This window comes from Chroicocephalus ridibundus, chromosome 2 (genome assembly GCF_963924245.1).
Source record: "Chroicocephalus ridibundus chromosome 2, bChrRid1.1, whole genome shotgun sequence".
NCBI lineage: Eukaryota > Metazoa > Chordata > Aves > Charadriiformes > Laridae > Chroicocephalus > Chroicocephalus ridibundus.
Window position 1 is genome coordinate 124,183,279 of NC_086285.1, and position 14,626 is coordinate 124,197,904.

General features: G+C 39.2%; 1 protein-coding gene and 1 long non-coding RNA gene across 3 annotated transcripts; one reads left to right on the forward strand and one right to left on the reverse strand.

Moving 5' to 3' along the window:
* Positions 1-386: 386 nt before the first annotated feature.
* On the reverse strand, positions 387-2,863 carry LOC134510765 (uncharacterized). The gene is made up of 3 exons (XR_010069721.1): positions 2,665-2,863; positions 2,295-2,363; positions 387-664 (listed from the first exon to the last, which is right to left on the reverse strand). It is a non-coding gene; the product is annotated as an uncharacterized LOC134510765 (long non-coding RNA).
* A 1,418-nt stretch (positions 2,864-4,281) lies between these two features.
* PPDPFL (pancreatic progenitor cell differentiation and proliferation factor like) lies at positions 4,282-7,734 on the forward strand. Of its 2 annotated transcripts, XM_063326844.1 has the most exons (5): positions 4,282-4,415; positions 4,530-4,626; positions 5,518-5,607; positions 5,699-5,798; positions 6,229-7,734. In XM_063326844.1, exons 2-5 carry the CDS (start codon positions 4,572-4,574, stop codon positions 6,239-6,241), a joined length of 258 nt encoding a protein of 85 aa, XP_063182914.1. In that variant the 5' UTR covers positions 4,282-4,415; positions 4,530-4,571; the 3' UTR covers positions 6,242-7,734. The 2 variants fall into 2 exon arrangements, with proteins under 2 accessions (XP_063182914.1, XP_063182915.1); XM_063326845.1 differs by lacking the exon at positions 4,282-4,415 and having other exon boundaries at positions 4,437-4,626.
* The last annotated feature ends 6,892 nt before the right edge of the window (positions 7,735-14,626 follow it).

A 14,626-nucleotide genomic window follows, 5' to 3' on the forward strand; every position in this document is an offset into this window, starting at 1 on the left:
AGTTGTACTAACAATTTAGCAATGCGTATAGTCTTTTCCAGTATTTTGGCCATGCAGTTTACAGGTCAAAATACACGTTTTTTCTGCTTTGGCTGACATTTCAGGCCATGTGCATCATTCAGAGGCGTGCTGCATGGAGTCTAGTGTTCAGTAGATACCCTTTGCTTTCAGTGTCATCTCATCCGCTATCTTAAATAGTCAGGAATTTAAATAAAAATAAATTATTTTTCTCTTCATTAAATGCTTTTTTTCCCCCCAGATTATTCCATTCACATTTGTAGTTATTATTATTATATAATAATAATAATAATAATAATAATAATAATAATAATAATAATAATAATAATAATAATAATAATAATAATAATAATAATGTGCCAGAATTGCCAGTAAGCATTCACTTCACTCCTGGGAATGGTCATTACTACAAAGCTGATGATTTGTAGCGGTGCCACACACTGCAGCAGCGAAGAGAAAGGCTTTTTCTGTCCCTTCTGTGCACAGGCTCTCTCAAGCAGCTCTATGGCCCCCTGTCTCTTTCGCAGGCTGCATACGGTAGAAATTTCCATTTCTCTGCTGCCTCGCACACTGTCATTTAATTCTTCATCAGTTCTTCAAATCCTCTTGCTTTTGATAGATGAGCCCCACATTCCTGCTGAGCTGTCTGGCTTGGAGGAATATTTGAAGAATAAAACAAATGAAGGATGGTACTGGTTCTTCGAAGCAGATAACAAACCAAACAGGTTTTGATAACTAATTTTTGCATATCGAAGGTTTGTAACTTTACACAGTGTAGCTACCTAATTTCTTTAATGCAAGCCTCTTTTTACAGACTCCTTTCAAAATTTGACAGAACAAGTATGCAAAACAGGTTGTTGAGACAGCAAATAATGAGAGTTACTGAAAGATGCATGAAGGAAACATTTCTGAAAGTTCTCTGAAAATGTTAATACACTCATTACAAAATACTACCCAGGGAAGTTCATTCTTCTCCTGGAGAGTCATACTGTCAAATTAAGACACAATTCCCTTCAGATCAGAGTGATTTACACTTGCTGTACAAAATTTGATTGAAATGTTCATTGCAGATGGGCAGTTAGACCAGGCAAGGAAAATATGCAAAATGTGCTCTTCCAGATTTTGGGAATACTCGACCCTCATAGGCCAAAGATGTACCTTTCTGCACAGGAAAGATACTTTCACTGAAATTGTTCACATCTCTCTAAACATTACCGTCAGAGTACCCATACCACCATTCAAAGAGCACAGCCGTGAAGCAACACTGTACAATTTCCGATGCCACACTACTCTTCCACAGGGTTAAGTAACAAGGAAAAGTCACAAAAATTGCCATAAAAGTGCTTGGAAGAAAACACCCAAAACAAGACACAAAAAAAGATTGGCATCATGCTCACAGGTATTCCAAGAACTGAGAGTAGCTAAGTTTATTAGGTAAACCTTGTCTGGTGAATAATTAACAGGTCAGCTTCAAGGTGAAGCTCAATATAGACTGTCCTGTTTTTGTTGTTGTGATTCAGGTGCTTTAATTTTAATGTTTAAAAAGGGTTATACCAGGTAATCCTGGGAGGATTAGGTGGGAGATTTATTCATTTAATGGGTCATATTGATTTCATTTTTAAATTTAAGTTATACTTTTGATAAGTGTCAGTGATTTGTGAGATGACATAAAATTCTGTGTTTCGTCCATTTTGTAGTTATGAACACTGTTAAATGAACGCTGTTGTTAATGTCACAATATTAGTCAGTCAAAAGGCTGGAAACGTTCCTTCCGTAAATGCATTTTTATAAAATTGGGGATTATATACTATTTATTTTGTAGGGACCCTGCCTCTTTTGGCATGAAGCATGGAGATGAACTGAGCTCGTGAAGTTAAAGAGATTATAGAGTGCATTTGGCAGGACTTCTTCCATGTCTGTGACAGAAGTTAAAAAGTGAGTAGTGATTGCAGCAAAGGCTTCCAGGGAGAAAAGAACAGGTCAGTGGTTAAGGCAATTGAACGCTGTCTTGAAAGGTAAATTATAACCTTGCCCCTCAGTTTGTAATTGATGCTATGTCAGTTACATTTATCATAGGTAGCCACTAACCAGTTTTTTCAATGTCTGATGAGAATCCGATTTATCAGTGTGCTGAGTACTTAAATCTGGATCTGAAGTGAATGGGAGATATAAGTAGATAAATTAAGTATGGCACAGTGTTAAATAGTTATAAAAAAATAAAGTCCTAGACTGCTCTCCTGTGAGACACCTAAGCTTTGTGGATTCTTTTATCTTACCTCCTTTGGATCTCAGAACTCCCACTTGTTAACTGAAGATAATAGCATACCTTGGTTTTGTAGCAATGCCTGAAAATAAATGTGCGAGTATTTTAGAAGCACTCTGTCAAAATAACCATGGAAGAAAAAACACTGGTGAACTCTGTAGTTCCGTATTCAGAGCATTACTTGAAGAAAATACAATAGATAGGAGATAATGGCAGTTCGAGTGGGAGAAACGGTGGAAAACTTTTCGCTAAATAAGTACTTTCTGTTCCAGTGCAATGCATGAAACAGGGCTCCAGAAAAAACTAGCAAATGACCGTCTACACTAAATGATATAGTAAAATAATACACACACAGCAGTGAAGCAATTTAAAGTTTCACAGACCTGGTGTTCCCCAGCTCCACAGTGTTTTGGCATGACTCCAAAATGGATGGATATTCGTGCAGATTGCAAGTGAACCACTTATGTCTGCTTTCTGGCCAAACGCAATGCCTACACCATGGGCACGTTAGTGCCTGAACAGTTTTCTGACAAAGTAATCACCTTGACAAAGTTATGAGTAGATTAAAACAGGATCTTAAAGCTGAAAGAGAATGGCAGATACAATAAAGGATTTTTATAATAGTAATAATGTTACTAGCTCCATCTAGGGCACAGTGCTGTCGCTACAAATGCCCACACTCACAGCCCAAGGGGAGCCTTTCCTATGGCTCTCCAGGGAGAAGCTTCCCTTCTTTCAGGAATGGATCTGACAATTAAAAGAGTGCCCAGCGTGAGGGCATTTATGGTGACAAAAACAAATGGGATGGTGCAGAAGTTTATTGCCCACAAACAGAACAAGGCTCAAAATGGAAATTCATTGTTAAGACAGAAAAAGAAGTGACTGATGCAGTGAGCTAATAGTTCAGTTACATTTAGGTATCCATAAACAAGGAGCTGCAACAGTGTGTAGAGACGTACACTGTGAATGGGGTATCAAAAAAATCTGTAAATTTTTCTACACTTACAGTGTTTTTTTACATACAAAGATAAGCACACAGGGTAACTGGTGCCAGTGGTTGGTACCAACCCAGCTGCAAATTATTTTCTGTGTCAGTCTTGCAGATTTCACACAGGTGAGCCTTCAAGTTCTCCTTGGGAAAGACCACCATGTTGTTGAGACTCTGCCAGCAGGTCAACAAAACGGCCCAGGAAAATACAGCATGCTTATCTGTTGCATCTGCTGTATGAATATTATTTTACAGGCAGGTTCCCACACTACGCTTTATATCCTTGCAAATATGCTAGAAGCTATTATGAACTATTTCCTTATCATTTGAGATAGGACGCACTTATTCAAGCAGTCAGATACGTCACAGTAACATGGCATCACACGCCACACACGGCTGTGTTCTTACCCACAACTCCCGCTGTGAAAAACAATGATAAAACATTTCCTTGTGGAGCAGGAGCAATTCAAATAGACAAAACTCTTTGTTACTTTTTCTGTTGATAATTCTGAAAGGTGAGGAAACACACTGTAGGACAAATTTTTGCCATGAGCTAGGATTACAACAATTTAGAGTTGTACATTCTTCTGTGGGAAGAAAAAACTTATTTGGTGATCTGTCCTGGACTTTGTTGTAACTTTACCAAGACTTCAGATGATCACAGATTTCACTTAACGAGAGTGGAGAACATTCCTTTGACTTCACTTTCGCTAGTGTGTGTGCATAATACCTGAAACAGGTACCTGCCTGCTTCATCCCCCTCTTCCCCATCCCCACCGGGCAGAGAATAACTAGTGCAGTTACTCCCGGCTTAATGCACCCCAGAAAAGCGCTCAGAGGCGACACCCGGCCGGAGGGACCGAGGGGACCAGGACGGGGACTCGGTGGCGGCTGCGGGCTGTCCCACTCGGGTCGGGGCTGGGGGGGGACAGGGTGCCCTGGGGCGGGCGGGCTGGCTCCCCCCTCCCCCTCGTTCCGTCCCGTCCCGTCCCGTCCCGTCCCGTCCCGTCCCTCCCCACCGCCCCCGGGGCGGGCCGCCCGCCGCGGCCCATATAGGGGCGTCCCGGGGAGCCGCCGGCACTCGCTGTCCGGGGGAGCGCGGTCCCGTTGCTCCCGTCTGACGGCTGCTTTCCCTCGGCGACACAGGTGAGCTGCCGGGGCGGGCAGGGCAGGGGCCGGGGGGGGCTGGCTGGCTGCGGGCCGGTCTCCTCCGCCGGGCGCCGCTCCTTCTCCCGGCAAAACGCGCCGTTCGCTCTCCAGGCTCCTCCCGGAGAGAGGCGGGTTCCCCGTCGCGGCGCTGCCATGGCCTCCGTACCCTCCGCCGGCTGCCTCCTGGCCAAGAACCAGTACTACCGAAGTAAGTGCTCGGGATGGGGGTCCCGGAGCTGCCCCGGGCTCCGCCTCCCACACCGCCGTCCGGGACGGGGCTCCTCTGGAGGAGGGAGGCAGAGCTCCCCCGAGCCGGTGTCCGGGTTGTTACTGCTGGTGGGGTTTGAGGTGGTTTCTGGGTGAGCTGGAGGCAAAAGGGAGTCTTTGCCTGATAGTTTTTAATTGCTTGGAGAGTTTTTTGTTATACCAAGGAACTTCAGTTCTAATGAGCATGTGCTTCTGGTTTTTCATCTACTTTTTTTTTGTTCTGTTCATTAGGGATATGTAATATATATATATATATATTTTATACTTTAAAACATGACCTAGAAAAAGCATTAGCCCAGCAAGTCCTGTCTTTTAGCTATACTCCACATTTACTTTGCCGGTTTAGACAGAACATAAAATCCACTCCACGCTTTTGTTTCTAAAAGTGTGAAATAGTCACTGGTTTGAGAGTACATCTGGTGTGTTAGGATCCCTCTGTGCAGGATGGACACCATAGTGTGAGTACAGTATTTAGTTGTGTCACAGTGGAAACTATAGGCTGTTTTGAACTTGAATGACTCATTTGTTTTGATAGCGGTGTGTACGTGATCATAAGGTTTGTCACCGATTTCAGTGAAAGCTATGCAAACAAATCTCAGTATGTTTTTTAGGTGAAGAGTAAGTAGGCTGAGAGGTCAACTTTATACAGAAGGTTTTATATAAACAACTGTACTAGAATGGTGTATATAATATAGAAATTATACTTTCTATCTAAGTAACCTTATCTTTTAGACTGTTTTTTCAAAGATAGCAGCAGATCTGAAAAATTCTTGGCATAGCGTACTCTCTCAAAGCATTTTTTTCATTATGTGTCTCTGTTTTCTATGAACAGCAAGACAGAACTCGGAATCCAGCGTTTCTTCCAGCTCCTCCTGCTCTTCGGATGCTGTGAACGTTACAGAGCAGGACAAAGCATTTCATGGTATTGTTCCCTTCTTTCAAGCAGTTTTCTAGTCTTGCCTGTTTGCTATTCAGCCAGTGTCTAATGGTGTGGGCTTGTTCTCCTTTGGCAGGTTTGCCTGAGTTAATTGATAAATGTTGGTGGATAAAAAACTTTTTCCATAGTGAACCGTCTCCACCAACTGTTGGCAGAAAAACACTATCAGCAAGCAGGTGAGTCCTGTTTTTACATTGATGGAGAGAACTTAGTCATCCCATTTGCCTTTTGGTAAAAGTGGTAATAAAAAGCTGTAATCAGCTTTTTATTATTGGGGGGTGTGATGCTATTTTGATGACTTAAATAAAAGATATTGCAAGTGCGTGGCTATAGAAGCTTCGAATGTTTTCATTTTAATAAATGAACTCATATGCTACTTCACAGTAAGCAGTTGCTAGTGACTGTGTAGAACAGTACTACATTTATAGCGATATTTACTTAATCCTCTACGTATAGCACTTGCACACCCATTCATGCAGTTTACCCATTTTGCTTCATGTTAAAAAGTTTATTTGAATGCATTCAAAAATACTTAGGCAAATAAATAGCTTCGAGGAAAATACAATGCTAATTCGACTCATAACCTTTTTATATATATTTCTGCAGTACCAACAGTTGAATAGGACAGCATGCTGGCTTTACTGACTGAGATACTACGTACAGACTCCTTTTTCCAAGAGGCTTGTGATGTTCCTAACGTCTGGGTTCAGCTGCAAGAAGAAAACAAAACCTTTAGGAGAGCGGAAAAGTGTATTTTCAAAATATTTGGCAGTAGCTTAAGTGACATTACTTAATGGACATGTCCATGGCCTACCTTGTCCGTTACAAAGTTGCTGTAGTTTGAGATGTCTCTCAAATTACCGGGATTAAATAACCTGATGACTTATTTGGATAGCTAGAGAAAATTGACAGTAAAAGTAAGATATTGTAGGTTTAGGTGAAGCATATGTATTGAATGACTTTGCAATGGGTGATACTGGTAAGTTTTACCTTTAAGATATCAGCTCTATATGCAGTCACACTGATGTAAACGAGATTCAGATACGTAGTCCAGAGTAGGACTGTTACATGGTACATGCTTTCTATCGAGTATTTGTGTACCGGTTACAGGGAGTAAGTTTACAAGAATGCTTATTAACAGCTTTGCTTTTAGAAAGCACAATTACACAAAGAAACAGTAATTAGTTTGGTCTTTTTGTTCAAGCAGGGTGTGTAGATCCCCACCTGAAATACCCAGGTACAACTTCCATTCATATCTACATGTGTTGGTATTTGAGGACAGAATAGAAGAGATAGACCAGAAATTAGTAATTCTAATGGACCTGACATCTTCCAAGAAGAAGAATGACCTTAATCAGAATTGATGCTCCTAGCTCTGTTTTAGACTACTCTCACCTGCTTTTGCTGTAGCTTAAAGAGCTATTTGTTCTCAAGTGACGAATCCTATCTATTCACTGCTGTCTGTTGGCTTAGTTATGTGCTAGATCTGGCAAAGGAACTGCATTAATGTTATTAACCAAGTCTACCTTTGTCATGATTCGTGCTCTTGAAAGAGACTGTAACGTAGCTTCATTTGGTCTTCAGTATTGCAAAGCAGTACATCCGATTTGTTTATTCTACTGGGTATAGCTGAAATGCATCAGAGGTCATAGAAAAATAACAAGTATTTGGCTGGATGATATAATTTCTGTAAATTATCTGTGCAACTTCTTGATGTACTGTCAGTAAACCTACCTGACTTTTGTCCACCACTGGATAAACTAGCAATAGCAAACATGAATGTAGCCAACATTTTTCATTATATGTTAGTGGTGGTTGTGGTTATGCATAACTCCAGAGTGTATCAAGTGGCTGCTTCAGGAAGAGACGATAAATGGTGGCACATGACACCATTGGTGCAGACCACCTTTTGGTGGAGACAGTAAATGCGTGGCACGTGACAACAGAAAAGAACACAGTTCTGAAAACAGTTTCAGGAATCTTTAAATTGATTTGTTATGTATCTTACTTTACTGCTGTTGTGTAGTTTCATCTTTGTCCTTTTTCTTAGTGTATAAAATGAACTATTTTTTATACTAAGATTTTTTTTTATTAATAAAGATTTAATCAGTATTTGGTCTGACTTATTTTTGGCCTCTAACTGGTGTTCAGTGTTGCGTGTGGTTGGTGGGTGGGGTTTTTGTGTGAAGTATTAGTAAAATTTAAAATTCCCACAGAAGTCTTTGCGGGGGCTGTGTGTCACAGTCTTCCTTTAATCACTTTAAAGTCTGATGTGAGGTGAAAAAGGGATGGTGGAATGCAAGCTAGGAAAAAGACCCTAACACATCTTTCTAGAACATCATGTTATAAAGAAAGGGAAAAAGACAGACCTGCTAGTTGCAGGAAGGCGATTGTGCCTATCTTTGAAGATGCTTGAAGCCATAGAAGAAAGAAATGCCGTAGCCCTTATTGTATGTGGGAAATACAGGATTCAGAAACACTGTGGAAAAGTACAGTGACAAGGTTCCATATTGCTCACTGACCTTAAGCTTCTGTCCTTATGTAGTTAGAAAGTGGGGTGGAGAACATACTGAAAGAGCTGATAAACTGTTAAGACCTACAAAAAATAAAACCAAACTTTTTTTTTTTTTGAGGGTGGAAGGCTGGAAGAACAAGAGGAAGGGGACTGCATTATTGTTTTCATTCATCTGCTTAGGCTCTCTGAACTACTTGCTTTTGTAATGGCATCATTGTGATGGAAAGCTGTACTGGAGAGCTGCCCTTGCACCATCCCCATCATCTTTTACTGTGATCAGGTCAGCATCGGAGCGGCACTACCGCCAACTCATAGTTATTTGTGCCAGTTCTTCAAAGTATAGCTACTCGGCAATGAATCAGCCCTGTTAAATAACATCTAATGTTGCTATGGCAAATTCCTGAGAGGATATGGGTAAATAGGACATTAAAGTGCTTGCTATCAAAGGGCTGTGTTTTGTTACATCGCAGTAATAAGGAAATCTCAATTTTCTTGAATTAAATGTCAATATAATGTAACTTTGTGGGGGAAAAGCCAAAATTTAAGTGATTTGAAGAGATGCTGAGAGAAATATGAAGGGGAAACTATATTGTAAAGCTTAAATGAAGCTTAGAAAGAGAAAAACAGAAAAACAATATGATTTTACTACGGATCTGGGAAAGACAGGTACAAATGTTTCATCAAAGATTGATTGAAGTAGACAAAAATCTTTTTTCCTGTTAGAAGGACTATAGGTAGAGATTTATTTTGATGAAGTTAATCTGTATATTGTTATCAATCTGGAAAAAATTAAGTATCAGCAACAGGACTGGTGCCAGCATGTAAGTACTGTTAGATCCAACTATTGTCACCAAGGTAAGAATGGAGAGATGGGCTTGAAAAGTACTTTTTTTTGTTCAAATGCACATAGAGCAGTGATATTCAATAATGGGCTTCCATTTATTTTCTAAAAGGGAAGCTGAAGTCATAGTCTACCCGTCCTAGTAATCCCCCATTTTAGGAGTCAAAATAAAAAACAAATCTTATATCATTTGTTTTGGTTCAAGAAGGATGAAATCTTCCTGTTGAGCACATTTAGAGAGAGAAATTCATTGCCATGAAGTAATTCCCCCCCCCCTCCATTTTTTATAGTTTTGAAGACATACCATAAAGTTGCATTCCTTTCCAAGGATTTTCTTGCCTGCATGTGAGGTGAGCAATACTACATATTGTGGATGGACAATAGTAAGGATTAACTGTAAAGACTATAGATATTGCTTTGAAATGGGATTTTTTTGGGTATACTAGCCTTTTCTGCAGAAGCAAGAATGATAAATGAACCCATTGAAGAAACAAGTTTTCAATGTAAGAATGAACAGCAAATCGAACAGCAAATCAAATAGCAAATCAAACTCAATTTGAGTTGTTAGGAATAAGTATATTTTTTTCTAATATGTGCAGTGATTAAGACTCCCATAAATAATGTCCTTTAGCATTACTTTTAAAACTTTTTTGAAGGGTCGTTTCTGTTTGTGATTTTACAACATTCTGATATTTTAAAATATGCACAAATCGCTCTCTTTTTTTCATGATTTTAGCTAATAATGCATTTTTACTTCTTGAAAGCAGACTCTCTCTTAGTGTCACTTCTTCTGCAAAGAAGCGGAGTTCATTCATCCATTTCTACCAGGATTAATGGTGTTTGCAAAACATTTTTCGCATTATTGCACTTACAGCTGGTGACTGTGAAAATTTTGACTGTGACCATGTTCGGTGCCCTGGCTGACTCTTCAGCGATGGAGGGATTCTGTCAGATTCCTTTTGTCATGCACTCCGTCACATGCCATTTTAAGCTGTTGTGGCAGTAGCAGATGTGAAATGTACTGTATGTAATCACCAGAAGATTGGTCTTTGTGATAGAAAGAGGCTATCACTAATAGGAAAGAGATCAGATCAGTATATTGGGAGGAAGTAAGGGGAAAAGCTTCCACTTCTCTCTCAGAAACTATAGAGAAAGAAATCACTGTTTCCCAACCCTAGGCCAAAAGAGAAGATTCAGCTCCCAGTTACAATACTCAATGGTATGTTCAGAGACACTCTATTGAATTTTATCTCAAAAATAAAATTATAGAAGTGCTTGTAGTCATGATGACAGGACATAATCTGGACAGAGATATAGTATTGTTGTTTGATCAACTCATAACAGGAAAAAAAAGGGCTTGTACACTCAAAAAGTTGTTGCTTTTCTTAGCTGTGTCAGCCACTACAACTTCTTAAAAATTCGCCATCTTTGGCTTCAATAAAATTAATTTTTACTTATACCTGTAAAGCAGAGTCCATAATCTCACTTGTTTATTTGAGGTAACATTACTGGGTGCAAGACAAAGCTGTTTTGTCAGTTTGTGGGGTGTGCTGAGGTACAGCCTCTACCTTCACAGAAGAGGACTGACAGGACTGGCCGGATATCAGTCAGCCTGCTGGGATCATCTCCTGGACAGGCTGAGGCCAGGATGTTCAGGAGAAATGCATCAATACCGGGAATAACTTTTTAAAAAGGCATTATTCAGGTTTTGGTTTGTTTTGGTGGGGTTTTTTTGTTTGTTTTGCTGTTGCTCTTTTTGCCACAAGCGAAAAACCATCTCATCCTTACTTTGACGTAGTCAGTGACAGAGAGTCTGTAAAGCACCTCAATAAAATTTTCAATAGTTGATCACAGACACCTTTAAAGATCTTTCCTGTCGCTGCCAACTTGAATTTCTCTGTGAACAGCGGTTCAAGGGTTAGCCAGAAATGCATGACTCAAATAATAGGCAAAAAAGTTTTAAATTGCTGATGCCACCTCCTCTTTGAGGATCTTGACAGTGATTTCCAAAAAGGTTGCGTCATTTTGACTAGATGATCTGCAAGGTCCCTTCCAACCTAGGCAATTCTATGATTCTACGATTCTATACACTGACTTCAAGAAGCATTTCAGCACAATGGGAGCGGATCAATAGGTGGAAGCAGCTGGAGAGATGCTTTTTGCTTCTGTCAGTGAAAGCTAAAAGCCAGGCTCTGAGAGTATGTTTCCCACTCTGTAGTTTTCTTGCTTCCAATTATGTGAGGGCGTACAAACTATTGCTAAGTGAGGTAAATGAGAAGGAAAAAAGTAACGGTGCGGTTTTGGGATGTCATAAAAATGCTGGGCAGTTTGAAATCTTGTAACCTAAACCTCATGCTAAACTCAATTCACTTGAAAATGGAATTTAATGAACAGAATCCTTAATATCTTAAATCTTAATATGCTCACAGAGTTCCACATTCTGCAACTAACCACTTGTATGAAATAGCACACCAATTCACATTTAAAAAAAAAATTAATTTTAGTATAATTTTCAGTCCTCTCTGATGATATGTGTTGTGCAATTTTTTGTGTTTAACTCTGTTGTCACATTATATACATTATATATCTTCATCTCAAAAAAAAACCGCTTCAAATTTTGAAGAAAATCTTGGAACCTATAATATGTTCTTACAATAAACCTATTTTAGATATAATCTATCATTCTAAGAACCTCTAAATTGCAAGTTTCATTGTCTCATAATAGTGCAGGAGTGAAAGGATAATACTAGGGGTAAAATGCACAATGAAAGAACTTCCTTTGAATAAGTATTTCCCCATCATATTTTAACCAGGTTAATTTAATGCTGTCATGACTCCAGCTCAGACCCACCGTACGTTTAAGTTCAGGTGAAGTCTAAAATTACTATTGAATCACACCGACAGGATGTGTTAGTGGCTAGACAATTTCTCCATGGCAGTAGCAGATTGAGTGAAGACTTGAATGTAAAAGGCAAGGTAAATGTAGGTTGTATGTGGTAATCCCTTCCCATTCTGTCACAACAAAATGTCTGCCTGCAAAATACACAATCAATTTGGGGAAAAAAAAATCCAAAACACTCCACCGAAAAAACCCTCCCTTTTCTCATTCTGTGCTTTCCAGAAACATATTTTCCACGGTGAATCATTAGTTGCTTTGTATTTCTGTCTAATTTCATTGCAAAAGAATGACAAGCTGAAATGCATTAAGCAAGCAGATTGCTACTTTCACTATTATTTCTCCCGGTTGTCATAATTATTGTCCTGCATTAATCTTATCCCATTATTGCTTAACGTATTTAGTGGGGGAGTTGTTTGTTTACCTGTCACCATACTGTGAACGCAGCAGGAGTGCTATCTGCTGGGGGCAGCATTGTGGTGTAAACACTTTTTAAACACCAACACTCCGTTAAAAGAGAACTGCAGCGACCAAGTGGGTCAGCTCAGACCTTCTGAGGTAAACGTGCACAGACTGTAGTTCTCTCATGTAAGGACTGATTTTTATTCTGCATTTTTACAACATAGCATTGGACATCAGTCTTGAAAGGCGGCAACTGCTAGGTATTACAATATTATATGAGGCCTTTTTAACTAATTCTGGAAAAGGATGTCCTTTCACTTCTTTTTGGACGTTAAAGCATCCATAATATTTATTATATATTTTCAATGAAGACTTGCCCTGAGTAAGGACTACAATTCATTGGCCAAAACATTCCTCAACTGAGAATAGGCCTATTTCTGTACAACGTCAATCAAATACTATATCCTCTATACATTTAACTTGCTCACACTCGTAGCATTAGTTCAGGCCCAAACAGGAAAGTCACTTGAGATTTATTTAAACTGAAGGCCATTCTTCTTCAATGTCACCTAATGCTGAAAGCCACTGAGATTGAAAGTGCTTCTCATAATAAATAAATGTAAATTCATTGATGGTGGGTTTGAAGTAAAAAAATAAAAAGGTCACAAAGTGAACAGTTTTGACAGTCATTCCCACCTACCTAAAATCCTAATGATAAGAATATATAAGAATTGCTATGGCTTAACGCATCACAGAGATTAAGTTTACGTTAATGCTCGTTCATTCACTCTCCTCTCTCTGAGTCATTCTCTGCACTAACTGAAAAAAACCCAAACAATCTTTTAGTACCTACACAAGAATAATACAAAAATTATACAGAAAGGACAGCCAGGGCAAACAGCAGTCCCTTTAATCCTAGAATTGTTCAGCCTGTCTTCAGGACATACATCTTTCCGTCTCTGGTTAAAAAAAAAATAAAATAAAATGTTGCTGTGGACAAGAAATCATCTAGACCATATCAGAAGCTCAGAAAGACCAGGCACTGGTATCATTTATTTTGAGCCAACTCTCAAGTAAGGAAAATGGATTGAAAGAATCCACAGCCTCACTGTAAAACACAGTCTTTTACCTCAATAAAACCTTGACTTTTGGGCTGAAAAATAACATCCCTGAAATATGTTGACAAGATATGTTCCTGCGATGGCTAGTGGGAGTTTTGTTTAAGACCTTTTTTATGGGCTGGTATGTTCAGCAATTGCTTCTGTTGTTCCCCCTCCCCCAGTTTTATGCACGTTACATTAAAGTGGATTAAGTCTTTACGGGGAAGACGGTGATGGGCTGCAGCCAAGCAAAAATTCCTTGAAACGTACACCAGGTGTGTATTAAATTCAAAATGTTGTGAATTTTGGGGAAAACATAATTTTTAAAAAATCTGCAGTATTTCAGTGAAAGAACAGAAAAAGATATATGTCAAAACATTTTGACTGACTGTAATAACGACTGTTACAAGGAAACGTAGTGTGAGGAAAAAGCTGAATTTAATATTAACCTGAAACATCAGAGAGAGGAAGCATTTTACTAATCTCTGAGAAAGCAATGCTAACCACTGTATTAAATTGCATATGGGGGCTTGATTCTTCCCCCCCCTTTTCAGGAAATTGTTAGACTCGATGATCTTAAAGGTCTTTTTCCAACCTAAATGATTCTAAACAGCACTAGCAGCGATGTCTGTAGTTAGACCAGAGCCATCAAATGGGCAGGCTGGGGGGAGGTAAGGGGGATGAATAAACCAAACTCTCACTGGCTGCTGCAGTTTATGAGGAAGAAAATCTGCAGTCTCATCTAGGGTCCAGACCTAACATGACAAATTTCTTGTCACAGAACTAGCGGAGGTTGTCCACCATTTTACAGTAAAAGATCAAGACAAACAATTTAGCTATGGGGACTGAAATCTCTAATGAGCTGAAAATTCTTGGGCAAATGGATGCCCAGAAAGTGATGTTGGCATTTTTTAGCTCCTAAGAATTTCTCTCTAATGCCTAGCTATATATATTATTACGATTTTGACATGCATTTAGCTGAAAATAATGCAAATTCATTAACTGAAGTTACTTTTTATTTACATTATTTACAATATGAAGAATGACTATGCAGCTTATGGTAGAATATATGTAAGACCATATTTTTAGTAGGATTTCAGCTACTTTGCTATCCATTTAGTTGATGAAAGGGATACACTTTCAGCATGAACAAATAGAGGATATATTTACAGTGTCTTTTCAGGATTGAAAAGACTGTTCAGCTGAAAGTAAATTTCAGTTAACAAACCTCACTTCCATTTCCCTCATGT

Bases quoted from the DNA above. Each gene is read 5' to 3' on its own strand.
- PPDPFL (XM_063326844.1), top strand. From the start codon at position 4,572: ATGGCCTCCGTACCCTCCGCCGGCTGCCTCCTGGCCAAGAACCAGTAC. The intron at 4,627-5,517 runs GTAAGTGCTCGG...TTCTATGAACAG, and splicing joins CAAGAACCAGTACTACCGAA to CAAGACAGAACTCGGAATCC. The intron at 5,608-5,698 runs GTATTGTTCCCT...CTCCTTTGGCAG, and splicing joins GCAGGACAAAGCATTTCATG to GTTTGCCTGAGTTAATTGAT.